This window comes from Pholis gunnellus (genome assembly GCF_910591455.1).
Source record: "Pholis gunnellus genome assembly, chromosome: 20".
Lineage (NCBI taxonomy): Eukaryota > Metazoa > Chordata > Actinopteri > Perciformes > Pholidae > Pholis > Pholis gunnellus.
The window spans coordinates 19,328,680-19,356,131 of NC_136547.1; the positions used below are offsets into that span (position 1 = coordinate 19,328,680).

The 27,452-nt window shown below is 42.8% G+C and overlaps 2 protein-coding genes across 6 annotated transcripts in view; one reads left to right on the forward strand and one right to left on the reverse strand.

Moving 5' to 3' along the window:
• The window catches only part of vav3 (vav guanine nucleotide exchange factor 3), a gene marked incomplete at its 5' end in the record, with an annotated part of 75,714 nt that extends 61,670 nt beyond the window's left edge, over nt 1–14,044 (reverse strand). The window contains 2 exons of the mRNA XM_079181765.1: nt 868–984; nt 13,838–14,044. Coding sequence (XP_079037891.1) covers nt 868–984; nt 13,838–14,044 — 324 coding nt within the window. The remainder of the gene's footprint in view (nt 1–867; nt 985–13,837) is intronic.
• A 6,186-nt stretch (nt 14,045–20,230) lies between these two features.
• Nucleotides 20,231–26,021, forward strand: LOC306712472 (crystallin J1B-like). 5 transcript variants are annotated; one of them, XM_079181772.1, is made up of 10 exons: nt 20,231–20,271; nt 20,842–20,911; nt 21,745–21,924; nt 22,314–22,412; nt 22,981–23,073; nt 23,167–23,323; nt 23,424–23,539; nt 24,484–24,561; nt 24,954–25,093; nt 25,603–26,021. In XM_079181772.1, exons 2-10 carry the CDS (start codon nt 20,845–20,847, stop codon nt 25,705–25,707), a joined length of 1,035 nt encoding a protein of 344 aa, XP_079037898.1. In that variant the 5' UTR covers nt 20,231–20,271; nt 20,842–20,844; the 3' UTR covers nt 25,708–26,021. The 5 variants fall into 5 exon arrangements, with proteins under 5 accessions (XP_079037898.1, XP_079037896.1, XP_079037897.1 ...); XM_079181770.1 differs by having other exon boundaries at nt 23,424–23,537; nt 24,479–24,561; XM_079181771.1 differs by having other exon boundaries at nt 20,238–20,271; nt 20,845–20,911; nt 23,424–23,537; nt 24,479–24,561.
• Nucleotides 26,022–27,452: the final 1,431 nt, after the last annotated feature.

The window sequence follows — 27,452 nt, forward strand, 5'->3', positions numbered from 1 at the left end:
ATACGGTGCATTGTTTTCATCTCAGCTGATTATAACACTAATCATTGATGTTAATATAACTGTTGGTGTCACTGGAGTATTTTTAAGCATCCCATGATGTTCTAAATGCCCCTTCTTCACAGATTGTATCATCATTAGATGTAGGATGATGACAACTAGTCAGTCAATACGACTCCCACTGACACACATGCACACATCTAAAACTAGGATACACGACCCTGTTGTCTCATAAACGCCTAACATCATGTGCTCTCTCTCTCTCTCTCTCTCTCTCTCTCTCTGATTTCTAGGCAAACCTCCTGTGGACTTCACGAGGGCAGCAGCAGGGCTGTCAAAGAGCCGCAGACAGTTTCACAGCACTACAAGCGGAGTCCTGTCAGAGTAATGAACCCGAGGCCAGACTTGTAACCCCTCGTAAAGTCTGCGCGCTGAGGCGTATTCACTCTAATGAGAGGAAGCGATTAAACTGCTGGGTCATGTTGCTGACTTCAGCTTTGGCTTGGAGTTTAGGAGTGTGAGGAAGGCTGTGCAACATGGCTCTGTTGATTAGCACCAGCGACGCCAGTAAGAACATCTACTAATGATGCTGAAGGCCATTAAAGTTGCTGTTACAGTGTGAGGGTGAAGTACAAAAAGAGACTATCCAAAATGGATCAAGGCCTCCAAAAAGACAGTTAATACATGCACCAAGACCTGCATTCTAATTTAAAAGTCCAAGATAAAGGAGCTTTCTCCCTTTATACATCATTGTGACTACGTTCCATAGCTTCCACACGGGGAATTCAGTTCAGTCTCTGGGGACAGCTGGCAAACACACCGGGTCGTCGTCACAGAGAACCTCACTCTGTGTCACGGAGCAATTCTTACCTTTCCAAAGTCCCTGACGTCGAAAAGGTCAAAGGCCTCGAACAGCTCGCTTTTCTTCATGCCGAATACATCGCTGCACGCCGCCAGGAACGTCCTGATGTTCTTCAGGCACAGGAACTGTGTTGGGAAGACGGAGAATGGTTCATCATGTGAGTGAGTCACCGAGAAATAAACACGGCATGCGCAAATGATATATGATGCGTTATTATATTTCACTTTCATTTCCAAAGAGCTGTATGGTTTTAACGCCACATAATGGGCTCACATACTGCTGCTGTATAGCTTTCACTCTGGAAGTCTAACCAGGGCGTGCAGCTGAGGACCTGCGAGATATACTGGAGGACCACAGCTCTAAAACGTGGATGAATTGCTGTTTACAGGCGCCATGAGGGCGTCTTGTTTCATTAGTAGGATGTATTTCCTGTCGAAGCAGGACAGTGGAAGGGTGCGTAATTAGAAAGAGATAATTCATCAGAGCATGGAGACAAAGGCAGAGATCATATTTGCTCCTACTATTAAAGTCACTACAGTTTGACGGTGCAGTACAAATGCAATTTGTTGTCATTAAATCTACATATATTTGGCATTTCTGTCCTGCAATGTCTTGTTAATTATCAGCTGACACGTCTGGGATAACCTAAGTTTGTCTCCAATTACTCCACCGGGGAAAGACCAAACTGCAAATGTAGAAGCTTTCATGAGCATGAATTGAGGGAACTCTGTTTTCCGCTGTATCTAAACTCATCATGGTGTTATGACACGGTGTCTTCCTCAGCTAGCTTTTTATTCACTGTAAGCTTAATTACAGGCACAGCTGAGGGTGCACCTTGACCCGAGAAAATTGAATCAATCAATAAGCAACTCCTCCAATAAACAAGGTCATTTACTGACTGTGTTTTCTGCCTCGTCTGCATCCTAAATCTAAATCTCGCTAATGAAGCTAATGAGGCTTCGTCCAGAAACGATTTATCCAAATTATGCATTAGTTAGCGCTGAATGCTGCCCAACGACACCAGTGAAACTGAGAAAACTGGGGGGCGGGGGGGGGGGGCACAGTATTAAGTAAGGCTTTCTGATGTGGTTCGCTGTCTTTATGAAGAGCGGCAGGCAGAAGTGAAGGGGAAGGTGTCAACATACGGTAGTTAGCCAACGGGCAGGATCTGTGACTTATACCAGTTAGCCTTCCTGTAGCTGATACAGGATGGAGCAAAAAAAAAGGTGCTGGTGAAAGGGATGTTTTCGGAAAGGGGCGTTTTTTCTTTTCTTTTTTTGCCACATCACTGTCCACCACAAACCACCTGATAATGTTACACTGAAAACTATATCGTTCAGCATCGTTGTACATTTTCAACGTTTGAGGGATTTAAACCTGCTATGTTTTATCAAAACATAGCAGCTATTTGCCGTAGTTATAATGATGACCTGTCACAGGCAAATCATAACTCCTGTAATGGGGCTTCATGCAAAGCAGCGCTTGCATGATGGAACTTTAACGGAGTAACATCAGCGTCAATATTGACATGCGGGGTACAAAGACAACACAGAGGCGATCGTTGCAAGACCAACTGTGTGGTTGTGAGGCGTTGTGTCTGCACCAGTACAAGGGCCCGGCTTCTGAAATGAACAAAGACTGGGCTAAAGGCTAAATTATCAGATTAGGTGAGAGTCGGTTTTATTTGCATGGGAGCCGTTTCTGTTTTTAGATTTTCTTTTGTCATTTAGTAAACATATAGTAAAGTAGCTGCATCGATAGCATTCACTATCTAACCTGATTTCAAATTGTCCAGCGATACGTTTCCATCTTACAATGTCTCATCATCGCCTCCTTCTCCTTTTTCTATTTCTTGGGTAACGGGTTTACAGGAAGTGGATTTCATTAGGCCTTTCCTGTTTTTCAAAGAGAGCACAACCCTCTGTGCCATACTGTTAACATGTGGAGTCCATACTCAAAGGCCTGACTGTAACCATGTTTGACAACCGTAACTTAAAAACCTTCAATAATTGAGTCAGTGTCATCTTGAAAATACAAATATCTCCCGGAGAAGAAGCTGCCGGACTTCTTCTGTTATTCATGACACACCTTTCGCCCCAAAATCAGACTGGTCTGCACGGCGCATGTCCGTGCATCAAATATGAAATTTCCTTTCCACTCCAATTGAATTAGGCTTTACAGATGGCTTCACAAATAGAGAGAAGGGCCCCCAGCCAGCGAGCTCCAGATAAGACGCAGCGCAAAGCAGCGAGCGAGCAGCAAGTGAATAATATTGAATGTTTACACTTGTACACATCACTTTCTTTTATCAGACGAGCACATCTTGTCTGCCTGGAGTCTCCGGAGAGTCCCAAAGGACCTCTGTATATTATCTGAGGGAAGCAGCTTCACAGAGCGCATATGTAAGACAGTGTCTCTGCTACACTGAGCTCGAGACAGTAGAGGGGGAATTGTATTAACAAGAGTGTAGCAGTGTGAGGCAAGCAGTAACTGTTCCGCTGGCAGCTTTTCTTCTGCTTTACTGACTCTCTGGGGCTCAGGATGTGAATGGCCTCGTGTGTGTGTTCGTGTGTGTGTTCGTGTGTGTGTGTGTGTGTGTGTGTGTGTGTGCACATCTGTATCTGCATGCATATAGCCTATGTACGTGCCAACAATGTATGTTTTTTTTGTAATTTCCTTCACATTCATGGTAATAAACACAAATTTATTTTGAATTTGCTTGTTATATTTGAGCTTTTAAAGGATTATTTTGCTGTATATATGATAGTAGATTAACACCACTCTCAAATCTGTCTACTCAGTACGAAGCTACAGCCAGCAACCAGTTAGCTTAGCTTAGCACAAAGGCTGGACGCAGCTAGCCTGGCTCTCTAAGTAAAGCAGTTTGTCTGCCAGCTTCTCTAACGCTCAGTAATTAACACCGTATGAAGAGAATTGCTCTGTTTGTCTCTATTGCTGTCTGGTTATAGACGGGTTAAACAAAGAAAATATAACGTGCTTACTCGTTATATCTCGAGCCAGGCTAGCTGTTTACTCCAGTCTCTATGCTAAGCTAAGCTAACTGGCAGTAGATTCATGTTTAGCGTACAGACAGCTATCAATCTTTCCATCTACATCTAACTCTCCTTAAGAAGAGTTAATAATCAAGCCCAAAATGTCCGTATACCCTTAATATTCCTTTTAAAAGCTGAAATATGATGCGGTTGAAAGGCCTGGGGAAAGCTAGTAAGTGGACCTTTTAGTTAAGACTTTTGGGTCAAAAGACTTTAAAGCTTTTTAGAAATAAAATCCAGTCTTTAAAACATCCCAAATTACTATAACTAAAGTCAGAGCGGACAGATAGATTGGCTGGTATAATACACACACAGAGGTATTAGCGTATATGTCAGTGGGTAAGAAACAAGTATTGGTTGGGCTCTCATTATAAGCCCGGTATTTATAAATGTACCGAGTGAAACTGTATCAAATCCCAGGCAAATATACTGTCAGTATACATATTTCTGCATTTCAAAGAAACCTGCAAATAACCTCATTGTGTAGAATAAGGAATTAAGTGTAGATTATGCCGCAACACCTCAGCAGGAAACTCCAAACACACGTCGACTCGGGATAAAAAAATGTGCAGCTTACACACGACCGGTGTATGTAAGGGTTTAAAATCCCACCAGGCCAGCCATCTGGAATATAAGGGGAAAAATATTCCTGTAAGACAAGCCATCTCGCTGCTGCGCTTTTGAGATGAGCCAGGTCGTGCTCTGTATCCACAATAAGTATCCGATTTCTGCTTATGTATTCCTCGATACAAGTCAAAGCTCCATAGCAACAAGCTGGAGCCTTTTATGGCCCCCGTGCGTATATTGTGGAGCTTTAATGAAATCCTGCTCTTGTTCTCTCCCAGATTTACGCAATGAAAGACAGCCAGAGTCCGGCACATCTTACTGCTTAAACCTTGTTGGGCGTCATTTAATGGCAATCAAATAGATGAGTCTCTTGCAGAGGGAATACAGGCCTGTGTAAAGAAACATTGCTTAGGCATGGTTTCCTCTGAATACCATCCCTCTTTAATTTCCCACACTGCTGTCAGTTAACATATAAGCGTCAGCAAGAGAGAGCCTGTGATTACCAAATGTAAGACATATATGTCTGCCAGTTTTAAAACCTCTTACGTCGCTGAGATATTGTGTCCGGAGCGAATGACATAAAGGTGCACAGGACCTGGTCTGCAGAGCTCGTTTTGTTAAGACTCTGTAAGTTCATAACCAGCGGGTGACACATATCACAGTCCGAGCCATCAGGTCACATCCGTGTCATGTTGGAGCTTCTGTCAGCTGTGTAACCAGGAAATGGGAGGCGGCGTGTAGGCGAAGGTTGACGCTGGCGCTGACGTAAACGCTGCTTACTCTGTCTCCGACTCAGAGGTCGGGGGTCATCGCAGCAGACGGCCCGGGCCAGACACCATCTTAATGGAGTATTGTAAATGTTACAGTGGTCAGCAGCTTTTCAACTAAAAAAACGATGGTAACTTCATTCATAGCTCCTCCTCTCTGCTTCTGATGAACTGTGAAGTGAGCTGCTGGTTTTGGTTGGAGTGAAAACCCACATGACTGAAAAACACTGACCTAGCATGCAGATGGTCTTTTCCACTCACTTTTTCCAGTCACTCTCGTGACTCCGAATATCCCCCGCTAGTTAGTGACAGCCTCTTTATCGCCCCTTTATCGTCTCACGTTTCCGGTGAGGGACTGTTCTGTTTTGTCAGGAGTTTGGCTCGCGGGTCGCCACCCGCTTTAGGTGAGGAGAGGACCGGCATGAAAGTCCTCCGTGTTTCCAGGAGATAGCTCTGTGCTGGGGCTCCTGCTAATCCTTCCGTTCAGTACGCTCAGTAATTGTGGGAGAAGAAGCATTGTCCAAAAGAAAATGAGAACATGTGGCTTTTGGAAGACTAAATGTAAAAGCTGCACAAATAAAAAATGTTTCTTTTAAACAATGGATCACTGGATGATCACATGACTCGCACATAATTATCACCTGACTCTGTTGTTCGACCTCAGCTCCACAGAGCGTTTTAGCATCTTTCAGCTCATTTACGGCCCACAGCTGGTAAAAAAAAAAGCCCCGATAAACCAAATACATGCTGCCTCTTTAGCCGTTAACAGCCGACAGACGTCAGCGACTAGCTCATGAACATAGATGAGCATTTGGAATTTCTATGCCAGAAAGCACATAAGCATATTTCCCAAGATGTCAAAACCTTTCCTCTGAATTCCATACAGACTGAACAGACTGATGCCGCGTCCACAACGACTCATTTTCAAAAAGTTCTTGTAGTTTTGCTGCATATCTTCTTTTAAAGACAATGATGTCATGTTGCCTAAGCGATTGCTGTACACACCAAAGCCCAACATCAATAAAGCCACCTCACCTTTTCATCATTTTCGCTTTGGCAAACAACAAAACTGCATCACAGCCGTTGTCAGTATCACTGATGGTGTGTTAGCCAAACATACAATGCAGGTGTGTAGTCAGTAACACATTTTACCTACAGATGACACACACGCAGACTCTCTACCAGTCGTTTCTAATAATCACTGTTCCGCTGCACTGAGATCACACCTCACTTCTTTATGCTCTCAAAGTCGTTGGACGACATTAACATAAATAAAGGCGAGATCAGCTCTGGTGTCATTGAAAGCGAACAATCGCGGAATGAATTGAAGATGACAGAAAACTGGCCTCCTGATATTTTCTTTGATTTCTCCTCCGTCCCCATCACAGGACCAGATGACAGACGAGGGCGCACAGTCCTTTCATGTTCATCACAACAAAGGCAATAAGGGAAAAGCCAGCTCCCTTCTCCTGTAACTCCCCCACAACACCAATGAGTGTCTCAGAGGCCATTTTCCATTAAGTCCTGGTTTTAACCCCGATGACCCCACTTATACACAACGCTTACTCCCCCCCCCCCCCCCCCCCCACTAGATAGGGGAATTGAATTAGTGTTGTGAGATACGAACCCTCTTGGCTACAGAAACCTAGGTCAAATAGTTTAATCTCAACTGTGTGTGATTGGCTCAAAAGAAGGTATTATAAAGGCTGGAGGAGATCGGAGGGTTGAATGTCATATAAAGTGTGCACTAAATAAAATGTACACGCCGAATGCTCAAACACTGAAGCAGGATCCCTCCTCTTCTTCCTCCTGCGGCCCCTGATTTATTCCTCTTGGAAGATTGTGTTAAAAAGGTGTGAATAATGCTCCGCTGCGCCATTTGACAGAGCCCGGTCAACTGCTGTCTGACCTGTGTGTGTGTGTGTGTGTGTGTGTGTGTGTGTGTGTGTGTGTGTGTGTGTGTCCATTCAGGTGTGGGGTTTGACCGCTATGGCTGATACAGAATCCGTGCTGATATTTTTGGATTTAAGTGCTAAAAGTGAAACGTTGCTGAATAAATTCATCAATTTGATTGCCATAAAGTAGCCTGATCATAACATGTCAGACACTATATTGGTAATAGCAGTAATGTATAGACTTGCACATGATCCTCTGTGTGTGCTCTGTCATACATGTATGGAGCCACTGCTATTACTATTGCATTCTTTCCCTCTCTGTCTCCATTACACAAATAAGGACACTCCTATTTCCAATAGACGACAGTCATCCATCACTTCCACCTTGAGTCGCTCAAAGCAGAACGCAGAACTGTCCCGGCTGAAAAGAAAGACAAAGATCTGCAGCAGGCGTTACTGGGTGCCCACACTTGCACAATGCACACAATATGTCATAAAAAACAAAAGGTATAGAGGTCCATTCAGGTCTATTTGGGCAGTACATAGAGCTTTTTATATATGTTTTAAATCTTTCTGCAGAGCTGGATCCAGTGCTCTCCCCCTCGCTCGGCTCCAGGTTTCCACTGTAGTGAACCTGACAGTGAAAGGCTGCAGACACACTGCTGCTGGCTATGACCATAGTTGGAGGTTGGTATTGGTCTAAATCTACAATTCCCTGACTGCTCACTGACTTCCAGATAGCATTTTGACATTTCCACCAAGCTAAAAAAAAAAAAAAAAAGGCAAAACCGCTATCATCATTTGGGAATATTGAAACGTTCACATTCACGCTGTAATGCTGTGAGGCCTCCTGACGTGTCTAAGCCTCTGTCTACACTTAACATGTCACTTATGATGATGATGATTGTTTGCCAGTAAAGACAACAGACGGTATTGACTCACTCAGAGCTTTCAGAGCACTCAGCAGTGATTAACTGAACCGTCCACGGCAGAATCGAGTAACATAATAAGCATTGATTGCAGGTGCATTCTCCACCGCCGAATATCTCCTAATAAAATCAGCATATACATTATCCATACTTTAATGTGCACTAGACCACATGCCGCTACCGGTTTGGCTGTGGAGTGCAGGCTTGTTTCCTTGGTGACGGAATGAAAGGTCAGTTTCGCTCTGTGCACGTGTTTCTCGCACAAGTGAGGTGCATCGCAATCGAGTCTCCGCAAATGTCGGCATCCACGTCCCCTGTGCATATAACGCAGCACGGAACACAAAGCTAACGTGGTGCGACTGCATTACGCTGCAAACGGCAGGGCCGCGGTGCCTTGCATTGACGCGGCCGAGCAAGGCTGCAGTAACGTGGTGTTTACACGCGTGACAGGTGCAATCCTTTCTTCAAAGTGGATCAAGGAGCGGAGCCAAGCCACAGTAACTCGGGTAGTCATCAAGGGACTCGCAAGCTGTGTCCGAAGGCGCATATAGTGCATACTAACAGCATGCAACGTGTAGTGTGTGCCATGTCTGTATGCAAATGCAGCAGGTTAAAGGTATGGGTATGCATACAGTACCGCTGAGAAGTGCGGTCATGGATAAATCTGACCCATAATTCTTCTTACGCCTTCTAGGCGACAGAGAAACAAACCCAGAGGTGGACATTTTCAAAGGAAGCGGGAACAGCAGTGAATTCACACTTTGATGTAATAAAAGTCTGACTGCAAGCAGAAAGTGCCACAAACATTCAAGTCCAGAATGCACTAAAAGCTTCACATGTTGCGCTGCGGTTCGTCACCGCCACAAAAAATGAATATTTCAGATATTAATTAGTTTCACTTTGCTGCGGAACAAATCACAGTGAAGCAATGGCTTTGGATTAAGGATGACTGCGTTCTCACGCCTGATCTGAGACGGATGTACACGACTATTTACACACAGACTGGAGGCCGGGGGCTGCAACTACTACTATAAGATATCATGTGCATCCTCTCGCATGAAGGAGTGTGGATGAGGACAAGGGAGTCTGTGTTCACACACACTCACATACAGACATCCATAAAGTATTAATAACCTTTCTTAACGCCTCGCGTGGTCACACCTCACTTATCTATGACCTTTTTCGGCTTTATTACCGAGTATCTTAAATTTCAGTTGCCATGACAATCCCACATTAGCCGTATCTCCCGCTCTAATTACCTGCCAATGCCTAATTGTGACCCTAACTCAGTAACAAATGCACGAGGACAGGTTTTTTTATGTGTTAACATTTGGGACATCTTATTTAATATTCTTTACACAGAATCTCAATCTTGTCGTGTTTCCTGAGCCCGTGTGACTCGCAGAGGTTTTTATTCTGCACGAAGCAAAGGAAAATCAAGACATTTCTCTCTCTGTCTTCCTCATTCTCCCACGCTCTCTATATATCTCTCGCTAACTTTTGTCTCTGCGAGTGAAGAGAAAGCCTCGGAGCCTTTGAAGCAGGCTGCGTGGAGCCCGGCTTCTCTCCTCATTGTTTGACATCACAGCGTTTTGAGTCTGGGCTCGACACAATATACATATGTACCATGTATAATGTGTAACACTGTTCTCTTTACTGCAGTATGTGCACATGTGATACGCCTGGAAAGAATCTGACCAGTTTACCAATTGAAACCACGCACCTGCCTAAAATCAACTCAAACTAACTGCTATTTATTGAGCAGTCACCATTCCACACCATTCTCATCTATGTGCTTGAGAACATGCTCTAATAAAGCCATCATATGTATCAGCAGTGGTTCCCTGCATGTGTATGAGCTATACATAACATTACTGTATTCTGTATACCACCAGAATAAACTGATAATTCATTCATAAATGTGTTGATTAAGTCTTCATGGCATCTCTATGTTGGTCTATGAAGCCTTTTCTCTTGTGTCTTTTTGGTGCATGATGCACTTTGTCTCTCTGTGAAACACTTTCTGAAGCTTGATGCTCGTTAAAATTAGAAACTGACTCTGACTCCGTCTTTCTCTCACTTTCACTTTGCACAAAAATGAAGTGAAGTCTTTGATGTCGGCTCAATGAAGAGAAAAGCGTTTTTTGTTTTGCTGTGTGAAGACGAGAGCGGCGGCTTTTCTCTTCATTGTGTCTGACATCAGCACAGCGCTCGGGCCTGAGCGTGATCGAGGGCATGTTTAGTTTCACTTCCTTCCTCTTTTCCATTTCCTGATTTCCTGTGCATGCTGAGGCTCACGGCTGGTCTGTGCGAGAGGCTTTCAGCTGCCGGTGGCTTCGCCACATTGTGCTCAACTCTGAATCCGCAGCTTATAATCCTGTGTCATGGAGAACAAGGCAACAGTAGGCTTAACACGTTAGGGGCAAATTTACAGATTTCAATTTCAATCAAACCATACAAGCTCAGTTGTGTGTTTTTAAGCAGTTGTTTGTGTTTGTTTAAACATAATCTATCACCGGCTGGCTCATGGTGCCGGCCTGTTAGCTAGTTTGTTTTTAGCACACGTTTTTGGTAGCAGCATTATGACAGAATAAAAGTCACACACACACAGACACACACACACACAAGGACCAATTCATACGAGCAGCGTTGTGAATATATTTGTCTTCTCAGTAAAAACTGACGTTCAGCAGAACTTTGACCCAAATGCTTCAAGAAACTGAAGGATGGAAAGGCTGCATGCTGCATGTATGACCACATGGCCGGTTCAGTTACGCCACGACAGACATTGCATAGTTCCTCTTAACGCTAAACCGTTGACAAAAAAACAACTGCTGATTTATGTGGTGCTTTCTCTTGTACAGCAGCAAAATGCAGCAGTTGCTGTAGTCGCGCTGGGTCTAGGCTTTGTAATTGAGTCATTACAACTCTGTTAAAACTATGATCAAAGAGGGTGAACGTTTGCTTTACACTGACCTTAACACCCTGAACTGCAACTTTGAGCTTTAAACGTTACAGCAACATGCACAGAGCACACATTCACAAACCCCATGCATCATTCTTCATCTTTCACCACAAGAGCACAGGTCATGTCACCAGTAAATACACTGATCCCATGATTTCACTTCTTTTGCCTGGCTCTTTGTTTCCCATTCATGGTCAGAACTGACTCTCCACTGTATACAGCCCATACGAATCACCCAAACACAGTTGAGATGAATGAGAAGCAGCCCGCCCCGATGCCAACATCACACATGTGAACCCTCCAGAGCATTGTGCCTTAATTACTGCAGCCAACACCGACACAGCGGATCGAGCCCTTCGGGGCCCTTTATGTCCTCTGAGACGCGTCTGCGGAGGCCCGGCAGACTCTTCGTAGCTCTGTCCCTTCGCTGCCTTTGTCTTTCCATCGCATGGGTCCCATGGGTGAGTCCACAGTGGCGTCCCATGTGTTATTATTGGCCAATGATAAAGTAGCTGCCACGGCCCTCATGAATTATGCAGAGCAGGGGAAGTGACTCCGCCCTCAGTTATGTAAATTTAACTTTGAGGAGACACAGGGAGGAAAGTTGCTGGGGGGGGGGTTCCAGCCTCACATGGTGTGAATGTGTGTGAAAGGAGAAGGCACGAGTCATGATCTACTAACATACATATGAAGTAGTAAAGTGCTAGAACCAATGATTAATATTCAATGTTTACAAATGTTTGAACTATTTATCACGACAGTGGTGTCTGGCAGGTTATTCCCAGTAAAATCAATAAACAAAAGACGAAACTGCAGCGGCTGGATTTCATGAGGAATTATAACCACTGTGGTTGATCTGGCAAAGAGACAAGGACCACCGTAAAAACCTCAAAAATAGTTCACCCGTGACACAATTCAATTGGCAGATGACCTCTGGGAAACGCAGTTCAAAAACATTGTATAAACAACCCCGACACGCACGTGATCTTGCATGCGTGCCTTGTATGTTTACGGGACTACTACTAATGCTAATTTAACCCCTGAATTTAGCTTCATCAGTGCCTTGTGTGAGTAAGCCATCCAGCCATGCATAAAACAAACTGTGCCTAAAAATAACCCGGTCTACTCTGGGCCAGGCCGGGCGCTGAGCGTAATAATAGTTCACAACCTCTCTCATGCATGGCAGCTCCCATGTTATTATGTCATGACTCACAGCAGACACTGACCTATTGATGACTCTCAATTAGTAATTGTATTGCTGCTAGCAAAAAACTTTGAACAGTAAATGGACCAATCAGCTTCTCGTCTTACAGCCCCAATCTAGTTTCCTCTGAAATCTACGAGTAAGCAGATCCTTTAAAAGTTGATTTCCATTTCCATTGATGACATTAAAATCCGATTTTTTTTTAATTGTGCACTCGACCTGTGTGCCTTAAGCTGAACAGCGGGTACCCAATTAGATTTTGAAAGAACAGTAACTGCATATTATAGTAACTACCCTGCTGTGACATTGAGTTTATGTGCTTTTTTTCCAGGAAACAGCCTAATCCCCCTCTCCCCTTGTGCATTACATCAATAGCACTGATATTCAAACCTCAATCACCTGCTTTGCATCAGATGAGAGCGTCGGGGCATCAATTACATACGATACTGTGGTCTGTCTGTGTGTGGAGCTGGTACAGTCTAAAGAGCAGGTCTGCAGGCTCAGTAGGTGAGTGTCTACCTCACTGTGCGTTGACGCGAGCCAGACAACCAGATTCACTGTTATGAAGGCGAATATTAATCTGCTCATAGCTCCGGCTGTCCTGTATTTGAAACAGATGGCATCTGACAAACAGGAGCCACGTGGCCACAGCTCCTGCTGCATATAGATTAAAAACTAAATTTAAAATAGATTTATTAAAAAAGAAAATAATGATATACGTTTAATATGATATATAAATCAAAAAAGAGAAATAAATAAAAACAACCAATCGGGAGATTGTAATTACATTTGTTCCTTCACACTGCCAGGCAAGACAAACTAATAACGTACAGTTTGCATGAATTGTCAATAAAAATGTAGCCTATTATGATAAAATACCGGATTATTCATACATGTTGTTAATCCTATGAGATACATCCTGGTCCCCACTTCACCTCTAGTCTCTGAGGGCAGATTAAGCTGCATACATGAAGCCGACACTGAACTGTCATGTGTAACTGTGAGCCTACTATAAGTTACTGTACCTCAACAAAGGGGTGCAGTGAAGTACTCAGATGACATAAACCGAACTTTATTTCACAGTATGACTTATACATTTCACCCCAATGCTTTCAAATGATGTTAAATTCATTGTGAATGTGTTTCCTTGCTTATTGTATCAAATGATCACCTTATAAAGCAACAATTAAGAGCCGCTCACAGAGGCATGGACATATTGCATACGCTATCACGGACTAGAGTGAATATCATCTTAATTTATATCATTCGTTGACTTCTTATTCTTCTTCTTTTTGCCGTTTTTCCGCGACCAAAAGTATCCACTGGGGGCGTAAACGAGCGCTAAACAAAATGTTTAAAAGTTCAAATGTTCTTAAAACCGAGTGCTAACTTGTGGATTATGCTATGCCGAATTTGAAATATATATGTGTTCATTTTGAATCAGCTGCATTCGTGTTCTAGCAGGTCTGCTCTTTTTGCCGACATGCGAGGAAACTTTAAACTGGCATCATTGTTTCTGACGTCTGGTTGCGCGCTCTCAGTTGCACTTTGGGGACGCAGCGAGGAGCAGATATCAGGTTTTGCCTTTCGTTCCTTACCTGTGACATTTGCGGCCGGAGGTTGATTTCCTTTAGGTTGATGGACTGGGCTCTCAGGTTGTTGAGCAGATGGCAGAGGAGGACTCCATCCCGGAGGGTCTGGGCCAAGTCAAATACCTGTGCAGACTCCCATGTAACCCGGTGGTTAGCTGGAAGCACCTTGCAGTTTATCAACCACAGCGCGCATTGCCTCCAATACTCCATCATTATTCTGACTTTCAGCCGGACGAGCGTCAACGAGAATCTGTTCTTTTTGAGCAAGTGAAACTGCTGACGGCTCGGTAGTGCGTCTTAAATCGTCACCATGCTACATCCGCCAACTGTGAAACCCGATGAAAACAGAAGGGGACCACGGCGCAGGTCTAGTGGAGGATGACAGTCCGGTGTACTGAGGCTGTGGATGGAGCTCTGCCTGCACTCTTCCTCTCTCGCCCTCTCTCGCTCTCTCACACACACACATGCACACACACACTCTCTCTCTCTCTCTCCCTCTCTCTCTCTCTTTGAATGTGTCTAAATGTCTCTCCTCCCTCCCCCTCACCCAGTTCTTCACTTCTTCCGCTTGCCACCCAGAGACTCGTTGTGTACTGTCTGATGATACAGTGAAATATAGAACCTACTTGTTAGTATAGAACAAAACATAGACTGAAGGGGGGGGGGACATGCATTTCTCAAATTATATCAACGAACATGCTAATTATTAACAGCCTATATTATCAAGCATCATGTCCAAGTTCCTCGCTGAATGCAAATACTCCAGCTGCACGTTGAGTATAATAATAGAGCTGTGCTGTCAGTTAATGATTAATCAAAACCAAATGAGCGCATCTCTCTGAGACACAGACACACTTTACTGTTATGGTTTCCAAAAAAGTTTGACATTTACGATGGTGTAGTCATGATTTACTGTATGACTCATGAGCCCATTGAAAGTCTTTGTTTGACATTAGTCATAATGAGGTAAGTTGAAAGTAGTCAATAGTTCAATAACAGTCTTCGTATCGCATTAAGTGAGCGGCTATGCACTGCATCATTTTATAAATAGTTTCCGAGTTATCTTCTCTATAATTAATGCTGTATCGAATGTGTCCACAGTATCAATACATTACAGGTAATGTGACATCTTCACTTGGTATATATTGTGTATTTATGCTTTGTACTTTCATATATTAATGAATGGTTGCATTCTTTTGTTCAGTGATGTATCGCAGGTCTTTTTTTACCAGAACTTTGAACCTTTCATTTGCATGAGTCTCTAATAATAATAATCAAAGAAAGTCATAGTGTGTGGGAGGAAACTGTACTGATCTTTTGAACTTTGGAGGTTTTAGTGTTTAACAGTGCTGATGTGTTGTGTTTTAAAATGTAACCTTTGTACTATATGTGAGCTGTAATTCTGCTCCTTCACACCAGACGTACGGTAAGAGACCTGTCTTCTGATTTGCATCTTTATTTAGTTTATTTATTTGGGTTTGTGGCGTTCACACTCAATGGAATGGAATTTTGAGAGCATCTTGCTTCCTTATTTTGACACAATAACAAAAAAGGATGTGTACAGCTCCATCGGTTTAGGAGGGAAAGTTGTTTTTAATGGCATTTACTGACCGGATTATTCCAGTACACAGTAACATGTCTCTTATTCCTCCCCCATCTTCATCAGCCTACCACAGATTGTCTCCTACCAACTTATATTATCCCGTTTTACAATTAAAGACCAATTAGGTGTTTCTCCTCCATCTAAATAAGCCTTTTTCAGTCTATGATCACCGCCCCTGCCATTGTTTCCTCTGTTGTGGGGAAAGTAAACAGAACTACTTCTGTTTTTACGACTTCCGTTCTAACGTGACATTATCACACATTTGTAGTTGTGACATTTACATCACGATATGTTTCACTGTAACAATATTACTGGATTATATACTGTAATAATAATATGGTTTGAGAACCTTTTTTTTGTGAATGACTGTAGGAACTCCCAGAGAAAGAGGCAAATACGTGTTAAGACGTACTTTTTCCTGGAAAGCATTAACATTTCTAACCTAACCATCATGCCAATCATCTCGCTGAGAGGCGAGCATGATTGGCATGACTGAGCCAATATATGGTCTAACTGACGCTGGGTTTATCTTTTATTGCCTCCATGTGATAATGCTACATGCCGGCTGCTCGATTTATGAGCATCAAATTAAATGTTTTAAATTGCGCAGCAATGAGAATGGAAAGGGCGTTGGATCATTACAGTATGCACGGGGCTGTCTTTGCTCCATCTTCACCAAATGCCAGTGTTTTATGTGCAGCCTTATAGTTTGTGCCCAGACATACAGAGTGGCTCAGAGAATATGAAATAGTGCAACGCTCTCCTCTGTCACTGTCAAGTTGCTGTTGAGCCCCAACCGATCTAGATGAGCTGCAAAGTGAGAGTGCACCTGCAAGTGCAAGTTTTTACCGATCCCTGTTGGACTATTACAACAAAAAGTAATAGGCTACGTAAATACTGTAGTAAACGGGATTAAATAGATAAACAGCTGAATCAGGATGTGCAAAAGAGGATTTAAGCGTCAGAGCGACACAACAGAAGGAAGTGATAAATATAGCATTCTGATTGTATTACAAAAACGTATGCATTAACAAAAGACACGGATGAGGAATCCAACATGTGAAAACACAATCCTCTATATAGCGCAGGGTGTGCTGGTAATCACATTAACATGAGGCTGCATGAGGCTGCTCTTCTGGTATGTGCAGAAATGACGGAAGATAAGAAGAGGAGAACTACACACCGATAGAAACGAGATTCACAGAGACCCTAAGATGTGCAGAGGAAGGACCCTACGCAGCAGAAGAAGAACGTATGCCGATGAATCATACCGGGTACATTTACATACAGAGGCCTGTGCAAACAATGCTGTGAAGATTAGTCTCCAGCATTTTGCAGTTGTAAACCCTTCTGTGACGTCGTCATCTCCCCTTCTTCTCTTCATACTTGTGCAGATGATTTGGATGAATGTCAAGAGATGTCAGTTCTCCCACCCTTCTGTTTGTCCACATTGTATTCAAATCAAGACCGATCAGGAGTGGAGGGAGTTTGTGTGGCTGAGCGTCCAGCTTTGTCTTCCGCTGGCCTGCGAAGTGGATGCCATGGCTGGCATAGCGCAGATGACAGGAGAGGTGGCTAGCGGCCGGATGCTGGCATATACCTCACGGCACCCTTCTCCTGTTTCAGCTTCACTCTCCGCAGCCAAGAAGGACAGCCATGCAGCCAGACAATTATCAGCATTCCTCTGATTAATGCTGTGCAGGGATGAGGCGAGGCACACAAGCACACAAGTGTAACACAATCATACATTTGGGAAATTGCAATGCTCCCAATAATCCCGACAGTTTGTGATGTTCCGTGGCACCTTGGCATTCGCATCAAGACGTGTTGTTATTGCTTTACATTTTCCATCAATGCACAGATGAATGACTGGCCTATTTCTGGGTTATTTCACCCGGAATATGACCAGAACTAGAAAGTAATGACTAACCGTGTGAGCTTCCAAGAAACAGCATGATTATGTCTGGGCACATATGGCAGATTGGATCTGACTGCCCGGGCTTTTTTTTCTCTCTCACCACAACACATCAAATAAGAGATTAAAAAAACATTCACTGAAGAAAAGCAAAAACAAGAAGATGGCAAACGATAAGAGGGTATTGAATGTAGGATATCTAAAAGATATCACACAAAAGCAACGACATCAATTAGATTGAAGGGAGAGTCTACAGCCATCCGCTCTGTGTCCTCCCCAGAGCCCTCAAGCTAGCACGGCTAAACATTTTGAACAGGAATTTTTTGTTACTTTGCATCCTGAGCAAAATCTTGATTTTCCGAGATTGGTTAATGGGATGGATCGCCCACCACGTATCCGTTCCCATTTAGTCACAAAATGACGCATGGTCAGGACTCCGTCGGCGTCACTTAGGTTTAGGCAACAAAACGTCTTGGTTAGATGTAGTAAAAGATCGTGGTTTGGGTTAGAGTTATTTTATGTGACTTACTTGAAATGAGCTAAAATAGCTTTGACTTTTGGTTCCTTATGGGACACAAACTGTGGTCTCCAAGGTGAAAGTCCTGTGTTTGTTTGACACATCCATCCTTGAAGTCCAGCGCTATCTACAGACACTATGTATTTGACAACCTGGGAACGAGATCGGGCTGGATTGCTATGACATTCCATACATGCATATGCTAGACACATAATTTGACTAATTCATTTTTCTGGTTACAGTCATAATTGCTGAAAAAAACAAAAAACATAAAGGAGTTACAGAGCATGCCACAAGCTACACAACAGCATTGTGTCCAGGTCAACACACACACACACACACACACACACACATGCCTTCTTTATTGTTGCATCAAATAACAGAGTGGCATCCCCTCCGCTCCCCACCGTCAGATGATCATAGCCGGCAGCTCCCCGAACATGCGGGCACTGCCACATTGCACACACTCCATCACTATCTTCTTGCAAATTCTGCCAGGTTTTCATTTACAGAGCTTCACCCTGCTGGTCACTTGATCTGATGACAGTGGCTGATCTATTTGTGCAGCTCTTTTATACCCTCTGTGAAGGGCACGTTATCTCCCCGCCAGAGAAAGCAAATGCAAATCCATTTCCTGCAGACTTGTCCTATGAAAATGAATCTCTCTGCTGTAACTGAGACTTAATGTATTTACATACATTTGAATGTAATGTGTGTAATGCTCATCAAAGGACCTTCATGCTCTCCTCTTTCCTTTTTTCTCCTAAATGATGCACAATTTTAGTAAGTATGTCTTGACAAGGATGTTGGTACACATGGCAAGTTTAAACATAAAGTAGCATAAATACCTTCAGATTTCTTCTAGAATACTTCTAGACATTCACAACCATAACACAGAGGTATCACTAAATACCCCCTTATCAGCTTTTGTTCATTGTTGTCTAACTGCTATTGATTACCTGACCCTACCCTTAGCACTCTATTTTGCTGGTTTAGGAGGCCTGGAGAGTAATCAATGGCCTGGGATACCCATGAGAGGCCAGGGATAAGTGGCGCCTGGCCAGTCCTAGAACAGGAGGATCAGCTGGGGATCCATCAGGATGGACGCAATGGAGTGGAATATATACAGAGAGAGCATGACGAATTCAAATGACAAAGAGAGTCTTTGAAAGCTATTTCAACACATCTAGTTAATTGCCCTCCGGTGTTGCAGTAGAGTTCGTCAAGTGCAAAATTAACTGATAAATGAGTTGAGGGATTTAAAAAAGACGTTAATGGTTTTATTAAAAGCGTCAGAGTTTAGTCACGAGGTCAGGCTCAGAAACAGTCCATACGGCTGGAGCCCCAAGCTCAGTGGGTGGGGGGGGGGGGGGGACCCCCAGCGTTATGTCTGTAGAGGGCCTCAAACACCCTGCAAAGCAGAACTGTTGTCTGAAGAAGCATGAAGACAGTTCTGCATCTCCAAAAGCATTTTGGGACCGTCGGTCATATCAAGATGCAACACAAGCTGAGTTTAATCAATATACTTGCAAGTTATATGTTCTCTTCCTTTTATTTTTTTACTAACTTTCACTTTTTATTTTTGATCCGGACTGAAATATCTTGACAATTATCAGATAAATCTGTGGATCTTAATTACTGTGGTGGTCCTCCAGTAGGTCAAAGCTTTCTTTAATTGAGTGCAATAAATTCAAAACATTCTCATCAGCTTTGTGTTTGATGCTTATTAGCAGATTATAGCACGCTATCATGCTACAGCAAGAACTTGGGAAACATTACTCACTGAACATCAACATGTTAACAGTGTAATTGCATGCTAGCATACTGACTTTAGCATTTAGCTCAAAGCACTGCTGGGCCTATAAGCACGACCTCCCAGCGCTTCACAGCATAGCTTGGCTGTCATGAATAAAGATTATAAATATATTGTATGCAAGTATGGATTATGCCAAGTCCCTTAATGAGACACTGTTGCATAAATACTGCAGGTTCCCAAAATTAGAGTTAACACCTCCAACGTAACACCTCGGAACACAACAGTATAGAAATACCAGCCTGAAGCACAACAAATGCAGGAGTACACGGCTCCTGCAAAACAGGTCGTTGTTCATCTCCTGATGGCTTTCAAACAAGATGCTGCTTTCTGAATGTTAAAAGTAAGTGGCTTTTACCTAACCTTACATGCATACAGTACATATGTACATAACAACTGCAGTCCAATGTTGTAACCTCTATCTTACCACCTCTTTCCCTCCTGTACGATACAAAACAGTTTTTCTCGGGTTACCATTGGTGCGTGCTTATCACTGGCTGATGGAACCCTCCCCTTGTCAGAAAACTGACACAGAGACGACATTTTCCAACACTTCAAGTGGTTTGCTAAAAGGTGAAGACGAGGCTCAAAGGTAAGGATAAACAAGTCATCACATTATTGACATTAAAGCTCCTCTAGCACTTCATTACGATGCACCACATTGTTTCAAGGACTTCTGGTGTATTCAATAAAAATATTCTAAGCATATTATAAAAAAACTGAACCAAAATACAAAGTGTGTTCTGTCTAAGGTTACGTTCTTGGATGCATAAGAATAATCCTCCAACCTTTTTACCAGATGTTATGTAGTCAAATGCTGTGTTGCAGACATTTAGAAGGTAACTTCTGTTGTCTGCCTAAATAAAAGTTAGAAAACGACATAAAACCAAGCTTCATTCACAAAAAAAGATTTAACAAAAAGGATAATATGACTTCTGCATCTGGATATACGGAAGGTTGCATTCATGAATTAAAAATGAAATAAAACTCAATGTGCAAAATGATCTTAGTAACTTGCAGGAAACCATTTCCAACAACAGCAGTGCGCTGTATTTCTATTTCATTAAATTAAAATGGCAGACATTCATGTCAGGCGATCTATGTTCTAACAAACGAGTGAACCCTCACATTATTTCCTGTGTACTCGTGTCTGAAATAAAAGCAGATGGCCTTGACTTTGGCAGACAGAGCCATTGGGGCCATTATTGGGGCAGCAGCAGCAGATGCAGCAGGTAAGATAAACTGTGATACTGGAGTTCATTAGAGCAACAAGGCTTTGCATCGTGCAAACCAATTCTGCTTCCGACACTTCACATCTCATCTCATTAAATTCTACTCATACGGCACATTACGGCTTCTACTGTTTCATATTATATACATGTTTAATTCTAGAGTTTATACATCACACTTATCTTTCATACATCTTTAAACGTGTTCTGTTTCAAACACTGTTTTGTTGTTTTCTTAGGCGTCACACAGCGTAAGCAACATCTGTACATGCTGATAAAAAAACGGGCGTTTCCTTAAGTTGTGTAAGTCAGTTTGACTTCACCCACAGTGTTACAAAAGCACAGTTTCTGCAATAGCTGCAATGCTAAACCTAAACTAGCCAAAAACAAATCTTTTATTTGTACAATTTACTGGTTTTAATTGTATTTGCATATCCTTTTGTGCTGTGTTTCTTTTGAAGCTGTGATGCCTTATAAAGCACTTTGAATTGGCCTGTTGCTGAAATGCTTTATGAATAAGCTTGCCTTTTTATGACCACGCAATTCTTAACTCGCCATATAATGACGCACAATAAAGGGAGTAATCCCAAATGTAAGCTCCTGGTTGGTGAATGTCGAACAGGTCATTCTCGATCAGGTTCAAACAACACACATCTATTTCCCTTTCCATGGTATCTGTCACCGACAGACTGTTTCATGTTAAAAACATGCTTTTGAATGTTCCACTGTTTTTCTCTCTCTTTCGTGTGTGTGTGTGTGTGTGTTGTGTGTGTGTGTGTGTGTGTGTTGTGTGTGTGTGTGTGTTGTGTGTGTGTGTGTGTTCCCCACCCATACAGCCCAGCCCATGCATTGGATCTACGATCCAGACAGGCTCAAAGAAGTTCTCTCTGATCTGGAGCCCTGTCCTGAGTTCCGGCCTCAGTCAGCGAATCCTTTCTACCGCAGGACGACTGGCGAGCAGACCTGCTACGGAGACCAGGCGTACGTCCTGCTCGAGTCACTGAGCCAGTGTGGAGGTACTGAAACAGACGGCAACATGACTTTCTCAGTACCAACGTGTCACACTAGCATTGTTCGACTGCCAATAAATCATTAATCATCATGGTTATACTGTTGGTAAAATTAAGAATATATTTCCCATAAATCCTGATGTTTGAAGGACTCTTCAAAGATTTGAAAGATTTCTCAGAAGTATGTTAGCTCAGACTGACAGCATGGGGAACTGTTAAGCCGAGCTGAAGTTTGAAAAGGACACGGTGTGGTTTAATCAGGGGTTATGTGCTCGACTATTTTCCTCTGAGTGCTCTGACTTCCTGGGGCTGATGACGATGTCACCTCAGCGTGTTTAATAGTGAACTAAAAATGACTGTTTTCTTAAAGATACAGAGTGTCATGTTGTTGGCAGATGTTAACGTGGAAGACTTGAACAAGCGCATCTACAAGTTCTTTGGCCCGGGAACCGTGTACGACCTGCCTCTCAATGATCCTTACAGGAAGAAAGGAGGTATACTGTGCACCATTCTGCTCTCATGCAACCGTCCATATTGTGATGTCCATATGTATCAATCATCAACTTAACTGTCCCAGACGGATGTGAGAGCCTCTGTTACTGTCTGATAACTCTGTACACAGCGTTTTTTCCTACCAGCTGATGGGGAATTCCCTCTAACATATTCCGTACAGTCACACTTCTCTGTTCTTGGAGCTTTGGATCGGTGCTGCTTTTTTTTTACGGTCAGAATATCATTTAACTACAGTGCTGCTGTATATCACCGCAGCACGTATAGGGCACTTTTGGGTGCACTAAACTGTAGACGGCTTTATGTCTGAGAATAATATAAGACGAGCCGTGTCACCATCATTGGCAGTGATAACCACGACAGAGTAGACAAAGAAAATGGCTCCACCTACAGAAACATAAACTGCATCGACAGACAAGGAAATGTTTCTCTTCCTCTCTCGCTTCCTTTGTCCCCTATCCAGGCCTCTCTGATTCTATCTTATTAATGAGGGTGAAGCTGTCAAATGCATTCATTTCCCTATATAAAGCAGCTGTTTGCTGCATTTGTTAGGTCCCAAAGCCATCCTCCCCATAGACGGCCCGTGGAGAAACGCTAGCCTGAAGGCTTTCATCAGAAATGTGGATGCTGGCAAAGAAGAAACTGGTAAAGATCACAGATCAGAAGTGCGTGAAGACATCCCATGGCTTTTTTTTTTTTTTGGTGGCATTAATCTCTGTTTGTGTATTTGTTTTTGAGGCTGTGATGTGGACTGTCAGATGGACGGGGTCACTAAGATGGCTCCGGTGGTGGCCATGTACGCGGGCCGTCCTGAGATGCTGGAGAAAGTGGAGAGAGCCGTGCGGGTGACCCAGAACAACGACATGTGTGTGGCTGTGACGCTGGCTGCAGCGAGGTGAGAGAAGGTCTCTGAAGAAGATGATAAAACTTTGGTCATGCACACAAGCTGCAGAATTATGTTGACGTGAGTTTGTTTGTCTGTCTAACATCGTAAGGTTTGTGGAGCATTTCATTCTGAATGGTCCAGACCCCGATGCCCTGGATGCAGTTCTGGCTCAGTTGAACGACCCGAAGAGGCAGAACCCTCAGGAGCTGGACCGGGCTGTCGTTGGTAAGGCCGTCTTGGTCCTTTTGAGATTCAAAGTAATGGCAACGTTACAGCAACAAGATAATCGTATTCACTTTCCTGCCAAGAGTTAGACGAAAAGAGTATATTAATATGAACCAATAGCCGTTTATTAGTTTAGCTTAGCATACAGACCAGAGGCAGAGGTAAACCGTTAGCATGGCTAACTCCAAAGCTAAAAGAAAATCAACTCAACAGCATTTCTAAAGCCAAAAGTTGAAGTTTTAATTTTAAACATTTGAAATTAAAACGTACATTTTTCTTTTTTATATTCATTTCAGAACCGCTTGAGCAAACAAGATAGAACGTGTTAATTAGTGAGCTTTTGTTGAACCGGGATAACTGTTTCTTTCAGCTAAGCTAATACGCTTCTAGCTCGAGCTTCATATTTTAATAAATGGATCGATATTAGAGCGGTATTAACCTTCTCATAGCTCTGTGCAAGAAAGCGAATAAATCTGTTGCTCAAAAATGTTAAACTACCTTTCAGCGCAATGGTTATTTACAAAAAATGGCAATACAAGTTAGATTAAGCTAACTGACTGTAGTTGCTAGCAGCGGGTACATTGCATTTAACATAATCAGTCATGGTGGTTTTGGTGTGAAATCTGCGGTATTACTTGCTGGTTAAGCGGAGTATTTACCAGTATAAAGCAGGAACTATTTACTTTTGTCAACTCTCATCCTTCCTTCAAACAAGCAGGCGGAACAGACCACACAAACAAAAAGGTCTTGTGGGAAAAGTGCACGTTCAAAACTGCACGAAACACAAAGTGGTCTTTCAAAAATCAATATATAACGTTACAGAAAAGATGTAGAAGATACATAATGTGTGTTATGACAATAGGCAGCCACAGCCAAAAAAATGGGCCTCAATGTTTGAACACTAAACAATACAGTTTATCTCTGTTCCTGGATCTTTGCTGAAGCGCACATCCACCAGGTGAAGGACAACCTAGCCAAGACATCCCAACAGCTCGTACCTGCTGTGTTCACGAACACATGAGGTAAGCCCGGCGGTGGCAGCGGGATCCGGGTCTGTTGACTTGGCACGGTTCGCGTACCCCTCCCTGTCAGCATATCCGTTAGGAGGGTCCTCCATCCTTTGATCTCCTGACTAATGGTCTCCCTCCTCCTTCCCTTTCATTTCCCCCTTCCTGCTGAGTTGAGTGTCTCAGGTTTTACAGGGCTAAAAGCTTGAGATGCTTAATGTACATGTGAGGTTGAGGTCTGCTCAACTTACAAGCCTACTTATAATGAGATTGCAAAAGTAAATCAAATAATGCACGGTGAAGTAACTTGGTGGCAATATAAGAACAAGTAAAAAAAGACTGGATCCTCTATATTTGACCTCTGATTTGACCCTGCATTAATCCGCTAAATCTGGGTTTGCGTCTAGCTTTGCCTGGTGCGTTCCAGGGAGCGCTTCATGGAGTCCTGAAGCTGAAACAGCTGGATGAAGCAGTCAGGGACACCATGCGCTGCGGGGGATGCACCGCCAGCAGAGCCTCCTTCATAGGAGCCTGTTTTGGGGCACAGGTACTGCAGGAGTGTGGCTCTCATTCATCACTGATACTATTTTGAGTAGGAAATGTACTTTTTCTATAATACTTTATATAGTTCTTGAACTTATATAGTTCAAGATTCTTGATGTTTATTGTCACTAGGCTTGTACAAGTACAATCTGTGAAATACTTCATTAGAGAAAGACATAAACAAAGATTAATAATGAAATCAAATATGAGAAACAATACAATCATCCATTTAAGAACAAACAAGACATCAGATAAAAGGATTGCATTCAAGGCGTTGAACAGGGCGGTTGGATTGTGCAATATTCGTCACCTTGAATGCAATCCTTTTATCTTAACTATTATATTTGTTGTTTTCTTATATGGATATTTTTTGTTGCTACTTATAGTTTGTTATATAAGTGTTTCATATATTATCGCTATAATTGTGGAGCTTGTGTGATGAGTTTGACAGCGAGCTCAGATCTTCTGAAAGCTTTGCGCTGCCTTTCAGCTGTCGTCTTGATGTGTTTTCAGACCGGTCTCCAGGGAGTCCCGGAGTCTTGGAGGAAGAGGACGCTGAGATATCCTCTGCTGCTGGAGCTATCCGAAAATGTGGTCCAAAAAAAGCTGCAATTGTAGTTCAGCTTTGATTTTTGCCCTAAATGCCGTTCTTTTTATTCCATATCAAGTATTTATGGAGTGTGGATAATTGATGCTAGAAGACTTTTTTCAAGTTACAGATGTACTTTGACGCGATGATCCATGACAGTCGCATTCTAAAGTCTTGTGCTGAATGAAACTCGAAACCATTTGCTCCGTCAAAGCTGCGTCATGTAACAAAGTGAAAGTCCGTGCAAGGTATTCATGTTGTGTCGAGTTCCTGGAATTCATTTATCCTCAGCTGCTGCATTATAATCCAACGTCTCAAATAAAGAACCTGAATGTCACCGACATACATACGTTGTTCCATGAGTTCAGTGCTGCAAAGTGGACAGTTGGGATTTCCTAATCCCAGGAAACACACGTGAATGAGAAAGTAATTTTGCTGAAGTTTCAGCTGGTTTTGGTCTTCTCTTACCCTTGAGTGCTTTCCTGTAATTGTGAAGTGAAAGAGCAGATACACACAGATTTACTACTGGAACAACCAAAAAAGGAGCTGTTCGGCCTTCCTGACAGTGCTGACTTCCATATTCACATGTTTAAAGCACCCGCCTCAACAATTCTGAAAGTCAGCCAAGCATGAAGCAAAGCCAAAGCCTTAATATCTTTGACATAGTGCGGTTATTTAAAAAAAAATGCAGTGTGTGGGCAGACCATTTGCTGTTTTACAGCTTATACTTGATGATAAATAGGCAATAGTTCCAGCTTGTTCAAATCTGAAACATTTCAGGTTAACATTGTAAATCAATACCTTTTATGTAAACTGGTATTACATGACATCTTGGCAGTGCAATACGAAACTAGCGTATGTGATGGGGAAAACCCCACGGCATTATTATTTTTGAAGCCCAAACCCAACAGAGGAACACATGTGTGGATGAGGAAACCTTCGAGCCATCGTTTGGCTGACTAAGGCTAGCTGACGGTGCGTTGCTAGCCTGCAGAGGGGAAGTCATTTGATTTCTCTCTCTGCCTGACATCCTCCCACGCAGCAGGTAGCAGGCTCTGTCTGGCATAATTACATCCAGACCTGAAGAGTGTTTTTGTTTTTTCCCAAATCTGCCAAAGTCCTCTTGCTCGGGACAATTTCTAAGAAAGAGGCGAGGGTTGCAGAAGATATTATGTTGCAAGATCATTATGCTCATTGCAAATGACCCGCATGTACCGAAGTTGCATTATGGTGGTTTAAAATAGACAATATTCTAAATAATCTCTCCCTGTCTTCCATTGTTGCCTCACTGGCAGTGCACACCGCCAAGTTTGGAGTCTAGCCATAACTGCAACTAATAAGAAAATGCATAACTTATGAGAACAAATGAGCCTCCCTCTTTCACATTTCTCCTCCTCCTCCTCCTCCTCTTCCTCCTCCACATAGAAATGGAGAGTGAAATTATACTCCTTTATATGTCCTTTCATTTTCTAACGTGTGGATATGAATTAGATTACTTTTTCCATAGCATTAACTTCAGTTTGAACTGTCTCTCTGTTCACAAAGGTCACATCTCGATTATGCTTTATTGTGGCACATTTCGATATTCCCTCTTATTTTCACAACTTCTTGTTCCGCTTTACTCGTAACATGATTACTGTATTTCCGCATGACATGAATGCAACAAAAGATTAGCCATGGCAGCGACTTTTTAAACTAAGCACAGAGCGCGTCCACCTCTTAACCATTGTCAAAGATGCGTGGACATGTATCATGAACATATTACGCAGATAAA